General features: G+C 37.8%; 2 protein-coding genes across 3 annotated transcripts in view; both read right to left on the reverse strand.

Annotated features, from left to right (window-relative positions):
• Positions 1 to 23,649, reverse strand: part of LOC134748240 (protein transport protein Sec23A) — a 324,866-nt gene that overhangs the window by 91,824 nt on the left and 209,393 nt on the right. The window lies entirely within an intron of this gene.
• Positions 1 to 23,649, reverse strand: part of LOC134748238 (dynein regulatory complex subunit 7) — a 200,810-nt gene that overhangs the window by 6,120 nt on the left and 171,041 nt on the right. For both annotated transcript variants that reach the window (XM_063682962.1, XM_063682963.1), the window contains exons 3-6: positions 4,281 to 4,475; positions 3,510 to 3,671; positions 2,875 to 3,060; positions 2,102 to 2,312 (exon numbers count right to left, since the gene is read on the reverse strand). In XM_063682962.1, the coding sequence (XP_063539032.1) occupies positions 2,102 to 2,312; positions 2,875 to 3,060; positions 3,510 to 3,671; positions 4,281 to 4,475 (754 nt within the window). The remainder of the gene's footprint in view (positions 1 to 2,101; positions 2,313 to 2,874; positions 3,061 to 3,509; positions 3,672 to 4,280; positions 4,476 to 23,649) is intronic.

A 23,649-nucleotide genomic window follows, 5' to 3' on the forward strand; every position in this document is an offset into this window, starting at 1 on the left:
TGTATGTGTGTGTGTGTGTGTGTGTGTGTGTGTGTGTGTGTGTGTGTGTGTGTGTGTGCGCGCGTGTGCGTGCGCGTGTGTGTGTGTGTGTGTGTGTGTGTGATGTATGTGTGTGTTTGTGTGTGTAGTTGTCATCACTAGTGAGATTCTAAAGATCATGAGAAGCATAGCATGTATGGAAGCATATATGGATATATGATGGATATGTAATATGTGAGGGAAGCACAACGTATATAGAAAAAAAAATAGATATCAAGATTATCAAGCATTGCGTGTTCATTTTAAGTGGAGGGTAATTCTTTAAAAGTCCAGGTTTTAGTAAGTTAGGTAACCTTTTTGTATTAATTGTATTTAGTTTAGTTTAGACAGTGATTTTTAGGAGTTTTTCAGTGTCATCGTAGTCGTATAGTTTCAAAAAAGATGTAACGGCCGCTTTACAACGATTCACTGTTAGTTGATTTAAGTTAACATTTTTCGAGATCTTGTTGTACAGAAATGGGCCAAGGAAAAGGGCAAAGTCATGGGCAAAGCTAGTTCTACTAGGTGGATTGATAAAAAATCGGTTTCTCCTTCTCTCAGAAACTGCTGAAGATGGTGCTTTTTTGTGTTGTTTTAGAATGATGGACTTTATATATAATTGTCTTACCGATAGAACATTAAATTCTCTATATATAGCGGTCGTTGAGTATCTGAAATTTTTAAATGTACGTGTTTAAATGTTTAAATGCTACCTTAATAACTGCTCTTTGAGCTCGTTCTATTGCAATCATGTGAGACTTTTTGGCACCTCCCCAAGCTTCAATGCCGTATGCTATAATGGACTGGCATAGTGCAAAATATACATTTTTGACAACAATAGGATCCCTCAAATGCCTAATGTTTTTAAATATATACATTAGTTTTCTTACTCGAGAACATAGAGTATTAATGTGGTAGTTCCATTTTAGATTTTGATCTATATTTACACCAAGATATTTAACAACATTAGTTCTTTCAAGTGTGTAGCAGTTGCAGGGAGCCGCGTAAGTGTCTGGACAAGAGTGACCTTGAATATAAAAGTTAGATGGTTGCATGGAGTTCTTTATGCTAAACGTAACATATTTTGTTTTGCTTAGATTGAGAGAGAGGGAATTTTGATTGAGCCAATTCATAACGTGATACAGGCCTTTTTCTGCAGTGTACTTAACATCATGCCATGATGGTCCATCAAACATAAGTACAGTATCATCAGCAAAGGTCACAATAGCTGCATTTCTTAGTTTAAGGCGACAGAGGCCATCTATATATATTAGAAATAAAGTAGGGCCAAGAACGCTACCCTGCGGTACTCCGAATTTTACCAGCGTCTCATCACTTTTATGTTCACCTATTTTAACAACTTGAGTTCTATCAGTAAGATAGTCAGTGAAGAGTTGGTGAGGAGTTCCTCTTATGCCTAGGTTCTGTAGTTTATCAAGAAGGATTGGGATAGAGACAGTGTCGAAGGCCTTAAAAGCGGCCCGAAGCGTTACATACCCAGAATGCTGCGCGAGGCCATTGAGATTAAGAAATATCCAAACTTTAATAGGGAAGATGGCTTTTCTCTACCACCAGCTTGGGATCCTGTAGTCCATCTGATAAAGGAGCAAGCGAGACATAGACTGTGAGACCTTAGTGTTGGATGATGCTGGACATTCTGATGTTTTGAAAAGATGTGTCCCGCCGAGTTTGTTGCCGGTCCCATATTGGGATACCCTCCTACAATTTAGGAGGGAATTAAATCTTCTCGGGTCCGTGGTGTAGGGTTGGAGCCGGCATAGTTTTTATCGCGTATATATATATATCTTTACTTGAAAAATAATTATAGTGTATAACTAGCCTTATGAACCGATTTTGTATGTACAACCAGCCTTAAAGTTTGTAGTCTATGATTGTTCATTATTTTAGTATGTGGGTATTTTTACACTTTGTAATTTTTCCTCAGTCACCCGTTGACCACGAACGCTGTAAAGAGTTCGAAACGTCGGGATGTATTATAAATTCAATATACGCGATATAATCCGTTTTCATAGTTTTATTTTATCCTGTATCCTGTTCAATTCAACCTATTCTATTACCATACCATCAGGCGTGATATCCAGTTTCTCAACCCAGCTGGGCGGCATGTCGAGATGCTTTTCGGTCTCGACGGCAGTCCGCGGGTCCTCCTGGTCGATTCCCGTCAAGGCTCGTCGGTAAGTCGGCTCTCCGGCTAGCAGGTGCTCCCAACAGGACAGTTCGCATAGATCGTAGTTCAATGTTCCGAGACCCTCTTTGCAATCTTGGAGGTTCACCTGAGATAAGTAGTAATGTCCCGATTTTAAATGCAGGCTAAGAGATCGATTCAGATCTGTGAGCTGTCAATAGTGATATTTCGGGGCCAGAAAGATCTGCCAGAAGCCGACGGATCATATCCATTAACAAGAAATTAAAATCTCAATCGGGCTCTAGAACATCTAATATTTTGACATGAAGTTAACCGCGTGGGGAAATATATAAAAAGTCTTCGAAACAGAATAATTCTGTAAGATAATTGCCGAATCATTTAAAATAGCATAGTAAGATAGGTACATAAGTTAACCTATCATAAAGAATCGCCTGGCGTCCGTTGGCTCGCTGGGTGGATGACATTCGGAAAATCGCGGGGCACTTTTGGATGAGACTAGCCCAGGACCGGGATAAGTGGCGTACACGAAGAGAGGCCTATGCGTGCCTATGCTCTAGTGCGCGACTGAAGGCTAAAATGATGATAATGATGATGAGTACCTATTATGAAAATCGAAGAAAAGAAACTTTTACTGTGGCCTTTAGTTCATAATCTGTACACGAGAGTATAGTCGCCATCATACTTCTAACATAGTAATTTTCATGATTGTAAACGCTATCCAATCCCCTGTACTGCGGCGCGTCGAGCGGATACCCGGTGCCTTCGCTGGGCTCTATGAAGAAGGGTTCCTCGATGTCCTTGAACCCTGGCAGGACCAGCACCCACGCGTGTGTGCGCCAGTCCGTGATGTCGTCTGGCGGGGGCTTCTCGAGCTCCTGAAAAGGGTTTAGGCAAATAGGCACGTTTAGGTTATTTAGGAACAAACAAAAGTGTCATTAGTGGTTTTCAGGATTCGTACATTTTGTTGGGGAATTACCGCGTTAAAATCAAACGCGCGAGAATAAATGTTATACTTTTTTATGAATCAATGTTACTTTTATATTTACAATAATATTTCTAGATTTGATTCTATTAGTTCTGGGTACCAATCACTGTAACTGTGTCTCCGAAAAATAAACAGGAACCATCAGAACTCGAACACAGTGAGCGATACAAAAAATGTGAAACTCCATGAATCCTTCAATTATAAAAAAAAACACACCCTGTTCTTTTCTGTAAGTGTTGTCTTACTTTCAACGAAGTTAGTAAAACTTTGCACGTTACTCAAATGGCGAATTAAGAAAGAACACTTATGAAAATAAAGAAAATAAAATATATATCTTACGGCAATTTTGGCGAGCCGTTTGTTTTCAATTTTGTCAATCTCCGCTTGTCGCTTGGCTCTTTCCTTCTCCTCCATCGCGATGACGTACTTGGACGTGAGATCGGGCAGCGGCACCAGACGGTAACGCGGAACCTCGTCGGACGGGGGTGGCGCTTCTACTTTCTGGAAATGTACAAGTAATTCAACCTAATCTTAAACCTTACACCTAGTTTCTGACATGTCTGGTTTTTACATACTTAAAGTTCATTCCATAGAAAATCTAGAAGAATATATTGTCACATATCATCATCCTCGGACTCGTTACCTTATAGAAGTTGAGATATCATATACATATATAAAGCAAAATAGGAAGAACGTAATCATAATTCACATCTGATATCTGGGCCATTAGGTTGTTCTAAAACGTCTACATCAATGATACAAACCAAAACTAGGTCAGGACTCAGGACAAAGTTTAGCTGATATCAATCACAATTACAAATTAGGCTCCAACGTCACTTATTTTCAGTAACAGAAAAAACAACGAAGTTTTCCACATGTAAGTATATATCTCAGCTGTTACATCGCGATGTTTCATAACGTACGTGTACATACATACCCAAGACTGTATGAAGTAACAAAAGTCCTCAACGGGTTCTCGTCCGGCAGCTCCGGACACACGCACGGTCTGTACCCCATCCCGCACGATGCTGTACCCGTAAGCGCCGATCAGCCATGATACCGTGACGTGCGCCGGATCGAACGGTTGAATGAATTAACAAAACTTCTCACCGGGTTCTCGTCCGGCAGCTCCGGACACTCGGTCCGGTACCGGATGGCCATGCACACGTCCCGCACGGCGCAGCCCACGACCACGTACGCGTCGTATCCGGCGCCGATCAGCCACGAGACCGTGACGTGCGCGAGCTCGAACGGGTTCGCCTTCCGACGGATCAGCGCCGTATACGGGGACATTATGCGTTCCGGCTAAAACAAACAAAAATTACATTACTTATAAAATTAGTCACTGCGTACGCTTTGCGATTTTTCTGTGCCAATTATCCAGCACCCTGCGGGGCGCTAACCCTGCTTCAGTCTCGTCCCGGTAAAGGATGAGCAAAACCATGTAACGTATGGCGACTAGAAACTTAATAAAAATGGATAGGACCACTTTTTTCGTGTCGTTCGTCAACTTCGCTACACTATGTTTTTTCGCTATTTCGTGAAAATTTACAGATTTCATGATTATAAAACACACAAAAGTCACCTTTCCAATTAACGTCTGAAAAGTTCATGGTTTATTTATAAATTATGCGAATGATCGTGGACCACCGCCACTCTACACGGTGTTCACGAGGAACCCAAAAGATTTTAACCACGCTTATCTGAGGCCATAAGAAGGAAAAAATTTAATATGAGTTTAGGTCAATTTAGCAAAATATTTTTTTTTTACACTATTTTATGTATAAGTACCTAAATTAAAACCATAGCTAGGGGCATAGCTATGGTTCATTCGACTTTTTGAGACTTTTTGGTTGTTATATGACTTAGGAGCGAAAAACATATTTTTTGGAGGTTCCTCACTCTTATAAAAATGTAAACATGGAAAACAAAAAAAATAACTAAGGAACATAGTTGTGGTAAATATACATCAAATTGTGTAAAAATGTTTTCTATAATGTCAATATCATGAGAGAAAAATGAGAGGAATACGTTTGTATGAAAAAACGGTTTGCGGTCGTCCACTTTTGTCTTAGTGCAAGGTTTTTAGAGCTAATTGTTCCTAAGCTTCAAGAAACCCAATGCTGCTAGGTAGAAGATTCGTGCTATTCCCCCCATCAGCCCCTTAAATATTACCCTTATCTTTCATACATTCGCCGGCGGAAAAATTACCCCTTCTTACTTTTGAACCGGAACCGTACTAAATAATTGAAAAAATGAAGAAAATATAACGTAACACATTCACTGCCAACGATCCGCTACACGAGTTTTCTGTTCGTATGCGCTTTTCGCTACAAAGCGGATAATAAAACCACGTAAATCGGCTACGCTCGTAGCCCGTAGCGTCGGCTGGTACTAATTGTGTTAACAAATACTTTCTTCCAAAATAGTTTAGAACATAACATAATCAACTTCTTTATTTATTAACAGGACCTAAGTGCCGCGAAGGAACGCCCTTTTGCTTGTAAGACTTTTTCTTATCGTATTGAATGTATGGAAACCTAGCTCCATTATGCGTGGCCCGACACGCACTTGGCCGGCAATGTTCGAACAAATAATATTGAACCCAAATACATACAACTAGATTCCAACTTCTTTGTTTTTTTTTTTTATGATGAACGGCACGAGGCTAGTTACAATACTCAATTATAATGCCTGTCAATAGATGGCGCTGCATAGAGAAACTTTGAAGTTCAGTTAGCCCATCAAGTGGCATACAAGAAGTACCGAAGCGATTTGCCGAATACTAACACGGTGTCACAATTGAAACGTAGAGGGCGTTGTCGTATAATCTTTTAGTAGGAGGATTTTTCCGATATTATGATTTTTTCGTCACACTGCACTGTAATAATTTGCTACTTAAAGTCCGTTTTCTTATTATATTTAGGCAGTCTTCGCTGCAGTTAGATATTAAGGAATATCTACTCAAGGAGATAGGTAAGACTGGTATGAGTATATTACAGTGTGGAAATAATTAATGAGCCCTGGAGGGAAAGTACCTCAAAACCTTAAGTTAGCTCAATAGTAGAATAAAATAGCGAGTGTTTTTTTTGTCGGTTCGATTCCTGGGTGAAACAAGAGAATTTCAAAAAATCTTTGAATGCAGTTTTTTTTAATAAAATAATATTTCCTTTAAGAAAAATTAGCTAACTTAAGTTAGCCCGTTATCGATTTTAGTCGCAAAAATGTAAAATTGATAGATTTAGTATGTGAAATTGTACACCTTTTGCTACGTAATAGAAATAACAAGTACTGGTTTCTATTAGGACGTCTTCTCATCTTGCCGTTTTACAGACCAATTTTTTGAAAACAGTCTCATTAAATTAGTAATGGTTTTTTTTCTGACGGACGTTTAGGTAAACGCGCGTAAAGCACTGATTTTGTCGGTCTTATTTGTAAATTTCAAAAAGTTTGGACGGCTAAACAAAATCTTTGAAACAACTACCTACACAGCCTATCTATGCGTTCAGACAAAACAATTATTTAAAAAAGTGCTTAAGTAATTTTTATGAACGGAAGTAAAGCTTAACACAATTATGGTACTTAAGAGTCCTCGGCAAGCTCGGCCGAATTGCACCTTCCCATACAAACGTAGATCCGCTCTCATTTTGAAACTACGTGTTGTATGACATATGAGGTATATCTAGGTCTGAAATTAGGTTATATAGCTCTATTTTATAAAACAGACGAAATAGAGCAAAAACAAGTTTTGAAAAACTTAAATTCGCCTTATTTTTATAATTATGGTATCTGAAGCTACATAAACTAATTACACACGTAGATATACCTTAACCTATTGTAAGTACAAAGTTTCTGAGCAATCTAGTCGTTTTAAAATGAGAGCGGAACTACGTTTGTATGGAGAACCGAGCTTCAGCTTGGTTTCACGACCCCACTTACTTACTTTAAAGGCGTACGCTATACGAGTAGGTACCATCCGACCATCCAGTTACACAGCCTTCATATTTCTCTTTCGTTCTCAAACTTTGCAATACAACTTTCTCTTCCGCTCTCAAACTATCCCAAATTCATGAATGAAAGTTTGTTTATTCATAACATTTTTCAGCGTACAACGTTTAGGTCGTCCCATTGTCGGTTAGGGGGTGGTCCCCCTCCAATAGAATCCAAAGTTGGGAAACAAAGTCGGCCCGCCAAGTTGGACCTGATTTCACTCTCGTTTGAACGTTTTCACTTTTTACTTTTTTTGCTTTTGCACTTTGTAAGATTTTTTACTGGGAAGTATTGTCTTGAAAACTTAAGTATATTTAATAAACTAAAGAGTAAGCGTTCGATGGCGCAAAGTGGAAAAGATTTTTATTATTTTTTAGGTAAGTACACTTACGCTGTTACGTACGACTCTTTTGTCCATTTTTCAGTGGAAAAGTGGGTGCCGGATATTAAATGTCCTGTTGACGTCTTGGGTGTTGTTTTTGCTCGTTTTGATGTTTACTTTTTGCAGTAAATTATAGTCATAATTTGTCCTCTTCGACAAAGTTCAGTTTATAAAATAGCCTGTAGTGTTTGAGGCCTGATTACAGATGTGCAAGTTGCGGAAAGTTTCCAAAAACTTGGAAAAGTTTTCGGATATTTTAGGGAAATTTTACAAGATATCAAGGGACGTTTGAAAAATATCCGTGAGTTCGTATATTTGCCAGTAAACGCAAGTAGCACGAGCAAATCAACGTGTAAACCGGTTCGGTTCGAATGCTGCTTTATAGCTGATGCTATAATACCTGCTGAACTCGTAGCTCAGCTACGAGTCGTAGCGGTCGTAGCACATCGCACTTACATTGTAGTAGGTAATGGTAACTACGTATAAACTATAATTAGATGTCATATATTAAAGAAAAAGTGACGAAGCCCTCTAGTGGTGAAGGCCGGATTCAAAATCTAATCACTCTTGTTATGAAACTACACAATTTTCAAAAGTAATGATGATAGGTAAGTAAATTAAGTATGTGACATTATTTTAAGTTTATCTGCGTCGTTACTGTATGTCACCATTTACATTATTCTTGTGTTCCAGGTTCTAGGTATCGAGAGTAACCAGTTAAACTTAGTTAAAGTGAAGTACTTAATATTATTTAACTTTATATTTTATTACCCACAGTATCACAAAGGTTGTTGTTGAAAATAAAGACTGAGCGAGCACGCCCACGCGCGCCACGTGGATCGACCCACGCGTTAGTTGTTGAGGAGTGATATTGTGCTGAGCCGATTATCTAGAGGAACCCTAAAATAAAGAAGGCGAGAACGTTGGAATTTTAAGGTGTCCCAATAGCACTTTGTTATATTTGATAGACGTTTATGAATGCCAAATGTTAAAGGCAAGTATTCTGTAAAGATGACAAGGTACCTAATAATATTACCAAATCCGAACGGAATAATTTTATGGAACTTTCAAAAGGAGTAGCAGAGAAAGTGCTATTATCGTTTATCCTTGTCAGACTCTCACTTTTCATTACCTACTACTAAAAATAATAAGTACTAAGTGCCACGTCAAAGCGGTGCCTACGCAAGTTGTTGATTCCCATCGAAGCTTGGCAGGCAACAATTAATCAAAACTAAATTACTTACTTAAGTTTCTTTTAGTATGTTGTCAGCCATTTGTCAGCAATGTTAAAATGTGTATTTAATTTTGTCGCATTGCGCGGTTCAACTTCTTTCTTCTGTTTATTTGCAATTTGTTTGTGGCTTACACTAATTTTATTTGCGATTGTTTTCAATAGGTAGGTACTTATATAGAGATCTGATCTAATAAATATTGACACACGGGTGATCTTCTTATATTCTCCCACGCAACACGCGCTTCGAGAATCGACCCCCGCGCGGTCGCCCAAGCTGAAGGGGCCCAAGTCGAATTATTATTGTTTGAAACTAGTCGAATGAATAACCTATTATTATTAATAGGAAAATATGATATTGAATTGTTTATATATATCGCAAAATACTTATTATATCAAAATGTACGTGTCGTATCTAATAATAATAACTCAAAAATTTATACAAAATTCACCATTGATGCAGGTTAAATTTAGTCAAACTAGTTTTGCAGACAAACAATTCTGATATTAGATAGTTATACAAGTTGTGTATTTAAACTTTATAAATATGTTATTAATTTATAATAATGCATGATTAATATAAACCCAATATCAATATGACTCGAATCGAATGCGTATCTTGAGCCTTAAGAGTAGTACCTAAGTATTTAGTTGCAATTTTCTTTGTGCGATAATTAGGGCGCGAAACATCAATACGGGCTGTCTGCTTCCACGTTCACCTTCACCCCTCAGTAGTTCCGCCACCACACATTACCGTTCATGTGTAATTCTTTGTCGAGCTATATTAAACCAATATCAAAACAACCCATTACATATTTTAAAATCTCAGCTGTAAGAGAAGTATATTTTAGTCAGTCAGTCATATTGAAGTCATATTTAAGTAATGACGCTACTAACGGATTCTGTAGAGCAACGAATAAATGACAAGTTCTACTGATAAGTAACTGGCAAACAATTAGGGCACGACACATCAATATCGACTCGACTGTCCGGTCCCACGTCTACCTTCACCCCTCGGCAGTGCCGCCACCATACATTATTAGCGTTGAAGCGTAATTATTATTTGTAAAGCTAATATACAAATGTCGTAATGTCGTAATCTGGCTGTTCACGGAGTATGTAATCTGTGGTTTGATACCAAATGTATTAATAAGAAATGCATAATCTCGTTTTGTTTTTAGTCGTCATCTCATTTTTAGGGTCATCTCATCTCGTTTGTACCTCAGCTCAGTGAGCATAACTGGTAAACAACTGGATATTAACGCCAGGAAAGTCATAAGTTGATTTTTTTCTTAAGGTTTTTTTCTTATGTTCTACTTGCCAAACGAGGTTGATTTATATTTTTTTCCATTTATATAATAACTAAAAATTAAAATCCTAAAATATGTCACTTTATCAGTTCGATTGCCTACTGACTGATAACAATTAGGTCACAACATCAGAATACAAATAAGACCAAGAGCGATACACTGTTATCATATATAAAGTTCTAAATACACCTCCTAAAAAAATGTACCTACTCGTAAGTATACATTTTTCGCGACACTTAGGGCAGACAACAGTATCGACTGGCTCCCACGCGATCTGGGATTACCCCCCGATAATTCCAGAAACGCACGCGCTAGGGCGACCAGTAATTATTTTCTTTATATTTTTTTGCCTAATAGGCATGTTGTGATGTTTTGTTACCATCATTGTAGTAATCGCACTTGTTAAGTAGGATCCATAATATGTATTGATGAGATTTTCTCATGTATTGTTGACCTCAATAAACTCCGGCTCGTGGTTCATAGATGATAATATTCATTGCTAACTTTTGAGTACCAAATACACGAGTCCGAAATGTTAGAGGGAATTCGAGGTAATATGTAATTAGAATTAGTACAGTTTGCAAAAGTTGCTGAGCGGACCAGGCCCCGTAGTAACAGGCCCAGTAAACTACTGAATTACGTTTCTGCTATGGACCCATAATGTAGGTAGCACTAAACATCACAAGCATTCACAAGTTATATTTTTTTGCAATTGTGTATTGAACGTAAGTACCTCAATAGTATGTACCTATCATCTTTGTATATGTGTTCTGTATCTGACGTTAACCGCCCCGGGCGTCCGTATCGTATCGCCTGAATAATTTACTGTGTTTTGATTGGTCACCCGACATTTACATAATGGCCCATTAACTACTTTTTGTTTACAAAATCGCGTAATACTCTCCACGATATTCAAAAGGTTGCAAATATATTAGAAATAATAGGGTACATAAGTCTTTTAGTTTCGTTAAGCTTGCGACGTCCAGACCCAATCTGCATCTAAATTATTCACCGGAAGGTTTCATAAGGTATTGCTACCTTCTACAGCGTTTATTAATCTGAAACTAAAGCAAAGCATAGTAGAGTTGATATTTCAGTGACAAAATATTTTTAGATAGGCGCCTGTGAAAAATATTAAAATCGCGAAGTCTGTTAACCTTGAGTACATGGCTAACTGGGCCGCGCTTGTCTCTTTTTGTGATTTAAATTTCGAATTAGGATTTAATATTTTTAAATTCAAATTTAAAAAGTCCCATTGGCAATTAGCAGTCTTAGTACTGTATCACTTTTTTTTATGGTTTGTTCTACGTAATCACTACATAGTATAAAATAAAGTCGTTTTCCGCTGTCTGTCCGTCCGTCTGTCCCTATGTATTCTTAGATGTTTAAAACTACGCAACGGGTTTTGATGCGGTTTTTAGGGTTCCGTATCTCAAAAGGAAAAAGCGGAACCCTTATAGGATCACTCGTGCGTCTGTCTGTCTGTCTGTCTGTCTGTCCGTCTGTCTGTCCGTCTGTCACAGCCTATTTTCTCCGAAACTACTGGACCAATTAAGTTGAGATTTGGTACACATATGTAAGTTTGTGACCCAAAGATGGACATGTAACGTAAACAAATTAATTTTAAACACGGGGGCCACTTTTGGGGGGTAAATGAGAAAATTAAAAAATAAAGTTTGTCAAACTATATCGTGTTACATATCAAATGAAAGAGCTCATTGTGAGAAACTCAAGTATATTTTTTTATATTTTTAACAAAAATAGTTTAGGAGTTATTCAAGAAAATAGGCAAAAAATTACCATTCCCCCCCCCCCTTTATCTCCGAAACTACTAGGTCAAAAATTTTGAAAAAAATACACAAAATAGATCTTTACCTATAGATCACCGGAAAACCTATTAGAAATGTGCAGTCAAGCGTGAGTCGGACTTAATTACTTAGTTTTTGATCCGACCCCTACGGGTTTTTTGAAGACATTTCACATAAAAAATACATTGTTTAAATTGTGTAATGTACAGAACCCTTGGAACGCGAGTCCGACTCGCACTTGGCCGGTTTTTTTTAAATAGATAGAGTGATTAAAGACGAAGGTTTATATGTATAATTTGCAAAGGTTTTGTGTAAATTAGTGGAAACTACCCGTGCGAAGCCGGGTGGGTCGCTAGTTTTACTAATAAAGGGAGTCGAACCAAAGCTAACTCTGCGTGGCATTTGCGACGACAAAGTGTGGCAATGTCATCATTAATGTCAAATTCGAAATGAAGAAAAAATACGGTTAAATTAATTATATATCTTGTATATTAGATAAATATTCGGTTCCTTCTGAAGATTTTTCGCTATAAATATTAGACAACTCTTTTTTTACGGTTCCGTACCAAAAGAGTAAAAACGGGAACCTATTACTAAGACACCGCTGTCCGTCTGTCTATCACCAGGCTGTATCCCATAAACCGTGACTAGCTATCACGGTTGAAATTTTCACAGATGTTGTATTTCTGTTGCCGCTATAAATACAAATACTAACAAGTACGGAACCCTCGGTGGGCAAGTCCGACTCGCACTTGTCTGGGTTTTTTATCAGAAGATTAGCCAAATAGCTATGTTGAAAGACTTCCAGCGTTTTTAAAACCGCAGCGTTTTGACCCAAAACCATTGACGCAAACTTAAGTATTCACGTGAAAAATGAGCCAAGAGGCCATCAATAGCAAATTCCTTGAATATCATCGGGCAACGTAAACACGCAAAATCCCTCTAAAGGTACACCGCGGCCTCAGTCATGTGCGGGACATAAATTTGGCACGGAGGTATAGGGGTATACAGGCCTTATGTACCGGGAGTCCAGCTACATAAGGAGTATGTACGAAGCAACACGGGCGTCACTTATCCGCGCGGAGGATGCGGTGGCCGTCCGATCGGCCCCCTCCACCCCCACCCTCGAGCCACCCCCCACCCACTCGCGATTCATTAAGTCGGGCGCGGCCGGCGCGGCGGACGCGTCGCGAGTCTCCGTGAATTCAAATTAGGGGAGGCTCGGACGTCGTGTAGGCGGGTGGGGCCGAGTCGATGACTTTGTCGATAAGTTTTGTTTTTCATTTTAGTTAATGAAGTTCGCTGGACTAATTAGAGTACTTAACTGCGCTTTCATCAAAGCTCATATATACATTTTTTTTTTGTTTTAATTAGAGATAAAGCACTCAGTGTACCTAACCACTGAAGTATGGTTGTGTTTATAATTCTAATACCTAGTAATTAATCTGTACATCCGATCCATGACGAAGATCGAAAACACTGAATTATTGTTGTAACTAATTGTGTATTATATCGCTGGGTATCTAATCTACCACTCCACGTACTAATCTACGTGTTCTCCTCGTTGTCGTAGTGGCCACCAACAACGATATGGATCAATGATCTGAAATAAACGATTTTTCGAAGTAGCACTAACTAAACCCACTCACTCCCTTCATTCATTGGGATATTACAAGCATGTCAATACAAATAAAGTAAGTAGGTTAATTTAGCCTGTTATTTAGAATCATTATTCATTACTATTCGTGTTACGGTGACAAAACAACCTCAATCTCAAAGCGGTTTAGAAGTTGTGATCAGCTTCTACTAACTACAAGAACAAATTTACTATTTTATTCCAATTGTTATGAAGATGAACCATAATCATAACTAAGGTCTGTTTTTTTATTCCGTAGACTAAAATGACGTTTCATGTGTAAGACATGACATTTCTTAGTACCACATGAAATGTCATTTTAGTCTACGGAATAAAAAAACAGAATATAGTTGCTATCCCCGTACTAATCGCCTCAGTAAAAGAGCTAAAAAAAAATTACTAATTTTATCGATAGTCGATACTATCGACATACGGACCAAGTCCCTACCGCCCCTTTGTCTCAGCCGGACGGAAGTCGCGCTCGCACCGCGCTAAATGATTCAAAACTTCGGACCCGACCTGCAAGATTTACGAGTACCCCTACCCGCTACCCTACTACCCGGTAGATTAAGAATGTCGCGATATTGAAATACGCTCAAATTCGCTTATAGCTTTTGATTATTTATGACGGTCAGTTTGTTTATGGCTTGGTTGAGATTTTTTTCACGCCGAGGTAACGGCGCTATTTGCCCGCTCGGTGGAGGGAGTTCCAGATAAAGTAAACAACGCTTTGACATGTGAAAGCGTAAGTAATATTGGCGCAATTTAATTGCATCTTCCTGTGTCACATTTATTTTTATATTCAATAGGTATCTTAGCAATGTAGTAATAATTTTGGTGATAGGTAATATTGTTTATTACTGCCTAATAATCATTAAGCTGTCGATTTCACCCATTTGTTACCTATATTGTCTTATATTTGCGTTCGAGCGCCAATAGTCCGAGGCTGAAATGATGCCTTTCACCCGAGTGAAATCATCCATAGATTTAATGCTCAGTAAAAGGGGTTTAGCACACAAACCACTGCTTGCTTTGAAAATTTCTTTTATTACATTGATATACAGGATTAATTATAAGATTACATAAAGATCAAATCGAATATAAGTAACATAACCTCGCGCACAGGCCTGCCGCCAAATCTGACAGCTCTCCCTCTAAAACTAAAATGACCATAGATACAACAATCAAAAGTATAAAGCCAGGTACATACTACATGTAATTATCAGTAGTATTAGGCCACATATAGGATATTAACTATTGTGATGCTTACAGCTAGGCCATCCTTTTTATTTTAGTGAGTCCTCTCACTAAAAGTAATTAAACATTTATATCAACAACCATATATCATAACATGCCATCCACCTTAACACTAACGAAAGATAAACATACATAACAACATTATTTTAACCTTCTGGCTATTCAGTCCCTCATTAATCAATCGCAGCCAGTGACAATATGTATATCAACCTGATGCTTTAACCTGAGATCATGTAAACAGTCATTTCATACAACCAGCACCTATAGTAGCATTTACAGCCTTCTTCTAGTCTTTCACTATATAAACTAACTTACAGTCATGGTCTGCTCTAGACAGTCTGTTAAAGTATAAACCAACATCAACATTTACAGTCTGCCCTCAAGGCCTGCTCTAAACAGTTTGGTAAAGTATAACACGTTATAAACAATCATAGTCTACCCTTAAGGCCTGCTCTATGGCAAAGCATAATACATCATATACAATCACAATCTGCCCTTAAGGCCTGCTCTAAGCTGTTTGACATAGTATGACACATCATAAACAATCAGTCTGCCCTTAAGGCCTGCTCTAAATAGCTTGGCAAAGTATAAAGTATAACACATCATAAACAATCACAATCTGCCCTTAAGGCCTGCTCTAAACAATTTGGCAAAGTATAAAGTATAACACATCATAAACAATCACAGTCTGCCCTTAAGGCCTGCTCTAAACAATTTGGCAAAGTATAAAGTATAACACATCATAAACAATCACAGTCTGCCCTTAAGGCCTGCTCTAAACAATTTGGCAAAGTATAAAGTATAACACATCATAAACAATCACAGTCTGCCCTTAAGGCCTGCTCTAAATAGTTTGGCAAAGTATAATTCATGATAAACAATCACAGTCTGCCCTTAAGGCCTGCTCTAAACAATTTGGCAAAGTATAAAACATCATAAACAATCACAGTCTGCCCTTAAGGCCTGCTCTAGACATCATTCCAAAGTATAAAAATTGTTATGGCCTGCTCTAGACTAGACTAGTCTAGACAGTCTGCCATCACGGCCTGCTCTAGAAGACAGGCTGCTATCAAAGCCTGTTCTAGACAGTCTGCCAACATTCAACCTAGTCAATCTAATTATTTAATTAGACTGTTGTTATGGCCTGCTCTAGACTGGACCAGTCTAGACAGTCTGCCATCACGGCCTGCTCTAGAAGACAGGCTGCTATCAAAGCCTGTTCTAGACAGTCTGCCAACATTCAACCTAGTCAATCTAATTATTTAATTAGACTGTTGTTATGGCCTGCTCTAGACTGGACCAGTCTAGACAGTCTGCCATCACCACGGAGTAGGATGGAGATGGCAAGTGGGCGTTCCCGTCTATCCGACAGTTAGTAGCGACCGACTCACTTTATGCACAGACTATGCTCAGTTGTTGTGTAAACTTCATGCTCGAATGACATTCACGTCGTACGTACGCTCGTCTAACAAAAATTGATAATTAAATTTAAAATGCCGTATTGTGCAGTATTAAGCTGCAGAAATCACAGCGGTTTAAAAAATCTTTCACGTGGAGGTATTTCCTATCACCGGTGGTTATTTATTTAAATATAATCCGATAAATACGAAAAATCTGTTTCTTTTGCATTATTTACGAATGTTCGTTAAGTAAATCTATATTTTAACAGTTAGAACTTAGAGTTCACAATCCTTTGTCACTATTCTTTACGTTTATCTGGAATATTCGCTATCCTAAATGTCAAATAACTTCGCTACTCAGATGCTGCGCAATGTCGATATTTATATCGATAAAGTTAAAGTTACGATATTTCAAGTTTGATGTTTGGTAGTTCGGTAATAAATTATTATTTTAGACACGTTTCTAATTATTATTTGGGATAATCAATGTCTTAGTAAATATGGCAGCTCTGGTCATCAAGCACTAAGTTAAGTCGGGGTCATTTCATGGCAACCTTTCAAACCTTCGTATTCCTTTACATACGTTTTTGTTTTTTACACCCATCATATTTTCATCGTTAATATAATTAGACTAGGTACTTAATGCACTTATGCGTACAATGCATGCAATGTGCCATGAATAAACGTTTTATATTCTCTATTTCTTTATTATTAATTATTGTAGGTTACCACAAGATGCCGATATTAAAAATAAATGGATCAATGCTACTGGGCCAGAAAATTAGTTTCCGCAAAAATATAGCACCATTTGCTAGGAGCATTTCTTAGAGAAAGATTTCTGGGGATAAAATTGCCATACATCTCATCTAGCGTCCACACGCCTAAAACTTAGTTACTAATTTAGTAATTATTAGTGACATTCGGGCTCACTAAATTAATAAAAAGTGTTCCGTACCACGCAAACTAGCGTCAAATATTGGAATTTTGCCGCCCCCCTTCCTGATTTGATAGGTCACAATCTTACAATCAAATCAAGTGGGATCGATGAGCCAGTTTCATGTATGCTTTCACACCATACAATTAATTTGACAATTTAATCAGGTTGTCCCGTCTAGATTGGCCTTAAATGCTGCTACAAGTAAATATATTGTTAAAGACGAATACTTACCTATGTAAGTAATTGCAGATTTGTGATCACAAAATAACAGCAATACCGAGTTAATAGACCTTTAAAGAACTATGATTTTATCTGTTTGACTTTAAGATATATTTAATGTTCACATTAACAACCTAGTTGGTCAATTAATAAGAAACAAATTTCTAGTTAGATATTTGTTGTACTGTACTACATATTATTTTTCATACAATCACGATTATCACTACCTATATTATAATCATAAATAAAGTATCATCTAAATGTGTTAAAACATACGGTAATGAAATATCAATACCTAACTGAACACACAAATATCGATAAAACACTCCGATTACACTGTCCCCTCCCTATATCGTCGAATGGAAAGAAGTTCCAACGGTTAGCTACTCGCAGGCGTGTAGAGGTCTCGAAAAAACCAGTGTAACGTGACCGTGAGATCCGTAACAAACCATGCGTAATTAGACCTTACTTATACTGGTTTTTTAGCCTTTTTCTCGCCTGTAATAAGTGTGATTTTAAAATTATATAAAATAACGCCATCTGGTGTTGAGTAGTTGTATTAGGTGAACGTTGAGCGAGCTTTTGTGAGATGAATGAGATAATGAAAGAGTCTTATGTCATATAGCTTTGACATTATATTTTAAACCGTCACTCATGTAGCCTACAGTTGATATTCGTTCGAGAAATGTCCACCGGTAATAACTTTTTGGTATGGAAAGTTGCTACGAATCAGAGCAATTTTGTAAGTGTGTGACGTATTTTAACGTGGCTATGAATGTGTGAGTTTAGCGACACTGGTTTTCATACTAAACAGGAGTCATTTCACATCCACTAGTTTATTAATTCGTGGCCATCACGGCCTGCTCTAGAAGACAGGCTGCTATCAAAGCCTGTTCTAGACAGTCTGCCAACATTCAACCTAGTCAATCTAATTATTTATTTAGACTGTTGTTATGGCCTGCTCTAGACTAGACCAGTCTAGACAGTCTGCCATCACGGCCTGCTCTAGAAGACAGGCTGCTATCAAAACCTGTTCTAGACAGTCTGCCAACATTCATACCTATAGCCAACCTAATCATTTAATTTGTTATGGCCTGTCTGCCATCACGGCCTGCCCCAGACAGTCTGCCCTCAAGGCCTGCGCTGGACAGTTTGCCAAAGTATAACTAATTATTTATTTATTTTTGAATCTAACTACAAGGTCCATATTACAAGTACCTATCTTTGCCAAAATATAAACTAACATAATAAACAGTCTGCCATTACGGCCTGCACTAGACAGTCTGCCAAAACTCAACGGTTATATTCTAGATTCATAATATTATTATAATAACTAGCAGTCGTGTCAGCGAAGAGTCTCGACCAACACCGAGAGAGACTCTCGCTGAGTCGCTTGATCAGATGCATAAGACGGTAATCGTGGACACGGCGCATAGTACGTCGGTTCCTCACTCTGCGGCCCTGACCATCGGCAGCTTGGGCCCTGCCCACTGCTGGCAGCACTGTCTTAACAGTTTCACCTCCTTTGCTTCAGTTAGCTCTTGCTGCGATGCCCTCGCTTATCATCAACTTCATCCGTTCAGCCAGGTTACCAGCGTTGAAACATACAAAAATAAAAATAGTTATAATCATTAGCAGTAGCAAAGATAATTTTAGTCACAGTCATCCTCAACAATTTAATAATTGAAATATAAACATCGACTTAGTCAATCATTATCATCATCAATTAATCTTACTATATACCTAATCATCATCTATCATTATCTATATCGTCATCAAAATCGATCTGTTCGGTAATCATCATCAACATCAATATGGTCAGTCAAGCATTATCGCCGACATTGTTATCGAAGTCGTTCAGCTCCGTTTTCATCATCGATATGGTCAGTTATTGACCCTGTCGTGGACATCGAGACAAACATTCGTTGACATCGACACTGTATCGATATGTTCGATCATATACATAATCATCGTTCTCAGACCTCTGTTACCTAAGATCTTCCTTAGATACCTACTCATCGTTACTGAAATCGTAATCAGACGTCAATGACGTCATGGATATCAGTCATTATCTTCATCGAAAAATCCTCAACATTAATTAAATAAAATGACAAATATTCCATCGATTCATCAACTTTAAAAAGATTACATTTAAAACAGGTTTTTATTAATTTATTTATATAAACAGATAATTATTTATTCAATGACCTTATGATCCTGATGTTTCGTCCTAAACTTCGTTCAGTATTTCACAATGGTAATATTCAGCCCCAGGAATCGGCAAGAACGCAGCAACTATATCTCGGGATGACATGCACCCAAAAAAAGTAGCTCTAAATAATAGCGTATAGGTACTACACCGAGTACACCGTAACATATACTAGCGTCATTAGTGTCATTACCCCACCTACTATATTATTGGAAGTATTGGAAGTGATTAAAAGTTATTCCAATATACATTTATTCACTTTTTGTTAATTGATACAGCCAATATTTCTGGCTATGCTAATCGTGGCGACAACGCACTTAATGACAAAAATGCAACCATACATTTTGTCTTTATGAATCATGGTTCTTTTGCCTTACTATACTTTAATTAATATTACCAACTTATTTCTTGTCATCACTGTGTCTCTGTCATAAAATCATACATGTTACCTTCCATGCTACCTTCTGTTAAACCTACTGATCAAGCAAATTTTAAGAATACAAAGTTTCATGAATTGAAATGAAAAATAAAAATTAGTTCCAAGCTCCTTATAAGGCTTCTTGAGCCTACTTTATAAGGCTTCTTTAAGTTTGAATGTTATCTACTTTTAGCTTCGTTTATTTAACTTACCTACTCTGGTGTTGATTCTTTTGTTAAGGTCAGTCACAGACTTCTGCTCAGGACCATACTAAAATTTTGTACTAACACTTGTGACAGTGGTTGTACTTATTCATCGATTTTGCATTTCAAGTCAATTTTCAATGAGAATTCTTTGTCTTGTTTTTTTTCAAGCAGGCACTGTTTTTGTAAACTTTTTAATTTTACAAATAGACTTTCTTAACTTGATAATGTATACACAAGTATGCTGCTTTTGCCTTTTCTTGACACTTTATGGTCCTTACCTATTAGTAACCTGAATTTTATAATTTGTGACCTAAGAGTTTGATTAACTTAGTTAGGCATCACTAACTGTAAAATTTCTTAACCTGAATCTGTCATACAATAATTATTTCAGATTCACCCTTTATGCAAATGAAACCATAAAGTCACAAATTAATTGTATTTCATAGCAACAATTCATAGTTTCATTTGTGGTTTGTTATTGTATTGTACAACTGCATTGTTTCAATTTTGCATACCTAGTAAAAATTTAAAAATATAACTGAATACTATGCAATATGCTTAATACAAATATTGAATATTGTGTCAACAGCATGGAAAAAGTAATCTGTTCTTGTTTAGTCAATCTGCTTTTACTAGACAGGACTTGCACTAAACTTATAAATTTAGAGAAACAAATGTGTACATTGGTGTATATTTTGTGCAATAAGGTTTAAATATAAATACCGCTTGTCACCAATTCAAAGGTATGAAGTAGGTATTCAAGATTTCTAAATAGAGTGAAATATAACTTCTTTTAAATACCTACTAGGAGATCTTAACCACTGAAAGTGAACTGTACTTATTGTTATCAGAAAATAAACATTTATTTTTCATTTTTTTCATTTTCATATGCTATGTCAATATCCACAACGCAACCAGTCATCATGTAAATCATGCTCCCTGAATGATAATAATGATGTTTTAAAATTGTTACTTTGATTTTCAAATGCATGACATTTAAAACATGTTACGTACGTGTGCTGGCTTGCTAGCTAGAACCGAACTGGGGGTACCCGCAGATCTTCTTATGTACCCACATGTCAATATATAACATGCCTTTCCCTCTGGATAGATGACACTTCACTACATTTTGAATTCAATATCTATAGTCAGTTTTTCACTACACTGTTTATGCACTTAAACTATATTGTTCACTTATACCCTAACATGCTTTCATAGTCTTTTGTTATTATTGAGTAACTATCTAACTATTGGCTATCTGCACTATAATGTTCCTCATCTCCACTACCAGACTCAATGTCTGTACTATCATATTCTTGGAGAGCTATCTTTTTCAAGGATGGTCTGTTGGACGGTGGGCTTTCACTCGACCGGGGTCGCTTGTTACTGTTAAGTTCATTTCTAGGCACTGTATCATCCGAATCCAGTACTACACACTCTTCTGGACCTTTAACACCAATCATTTCTGCCCACTGACTCGGTGGAGGGATTCTTATAGTGCCAAAACCCTTATCTTCTCTTTCTTCTTCCCCTTGTTGAACTTCTTTACTATTACTTGATGGTCTTGCCTTGATTTCAGCTTGTTTTTCTTCTTCTGTGTCACTTCTAGTAAAACCAAGCATCTGGTTGACATGTCTAATGAATAATTTATTTCCTTGTTTAATTTTATATCTTAACACTCCAATCCTTTTGGCTATTGTTCCTTCCAACCATCTAGGCCCAGTTCTATAGTTCCTGAAACAGACTGTCTCTCCCACTCTAAATTCTCTCACACGTTTTGTTTCATTTTCCTGGATATCTTCTGTCTCCTTTTCTTGAATCGAAAGGGGGTGAAGCCTATCAAATTTAGTTCGGAAACGTCTATTGTTCAGGAGTTCCGCGGGTGTCTTACCAGTGACAGAACTGGGTGTTATCCGCAAACCATACAATATCATCCAGCAGTACCGCTGCTCCTGATACACCTGCCAATAAGTTGCTCATCATGCGCTGAAAAATTCCAGGACAGGCTTTAACCCAAAATGCTAACCTTTTACACCGGAATAACCCTTTAGGAGTATTTAAGGTAAGTAATTTTGAAGTTGGTTCATCCACTACCACCTGGGTGTAAGCTTGCTCTAAATATATCTTACTGAAAATAACTCCTCCTTGCAAAACCGCAAAAGCTTCATTTAAAGTTGGCAGAGGGTAAGTATCAGTCTCAGTAGCCATATTTACTGTGGCCCTGTAATCCCCACAAAGTCTGACTTTCCCATTCTTCTTAATGATAGGTACTATAGGACTGGCAAACTCAGAATGACTGACAGGTTCCAAAACATCTTCTGCAACTAATCTGTCAATCTCCTGTAACACTCTCTCTTTAATTGCAAACGCCACCGGCCTACACTTCAAAAATTTTGGTTTCGCTTCGGGTTTCAAAGGTATGGTTACTACTGGGCCGGTGTACTTCCCTAACCCAGACTGAAAAACTTCTTTATATTTTTCCAGTAAAGTATCCTATACCTCCATCCTCCAATTTCATGTTATAAATTCCATGAATATCAATCTTTAACTCTGGAAGCCAATCACGGCCCAACAAATTTGGCCCATTGCCTCTTGCGATCAGTAAGTTTAATTTTGTATGTATATTCTTAAACCTTACCTCAACTGCCGCTTCTCCTAACAACTCCACCTGATTTTCAGTCCAAGTTGTTAACCTAACACTTGATTCATCCAACCTTGGCATGTTTCCATTCCAAATTTCCCTCGCTGTACTTTCTCTCAACATGGTAAATGCAGCTCCAGTGTCGACTTCCAAATTGACTAGTCGACCATTTAATTCCACATTTGCATAAAAAGGATCCACTTTTTTTGACACCAAATTACACAAGACATCCTCATACAATCCATTAACCCGACTTGATTCCTTTGACTTACTTTTGTCTCGTGTATCCGAACATACTTCTGCAATATGGCCCATTCTTTTACACACATAGCACCTACTATATCTGAACCTACAGAAATTTCCGTGCCTTTTGCCACACCGCCAACAATCTTTGCCCGGTTCCAACGGTTTCGCTTTAATTCTATTAACCTCCATTGGCTCGTCACTGCCTGTACTAGTAGTACTAGTAGGCGCCACGCTAGAGGTCGCAGCCGTCGCTGGCGTCGCCATGACTATCACTCCGGCGTCCGCCGTTTCAGCCGTTAACGCCAATTTTACCGCTTGATCAAAAGTTAATGTTGTCTGCTGCAATAGTTGCTTCTGTACATCTTTATCACGAATGCCACATACTAACCGATCGCGCAACGTGCGATCCAAATCGGTAAAATTGCACTCTATAGCCAATTTACGCAAACTAGCCACGTACTCTTTTATATTTTCACTGCTCGATTGACACCTCATATGAAACTTATACGATTGCACAATTTCATTTTGTTTTGGATTAAAATGATCGTCTAACGTGGCCTTGACAGTTGTATAGGTTATGTCCGTGACC

Source organism: Cydia strobilella, chromosome 16 (assembly GCF_947568885.1).
Source record: "Cydia strobilella chromosome 16, ilCydStro3.1, whole genome shotgun sequence".
Taxonomy (NCBI): domain Eukaryota; kingdom Metazoa; phylum Arthropoda; class Insecta; order Lepidoptera; family Tortricidae; genus Cydia; species Cydia strobilella.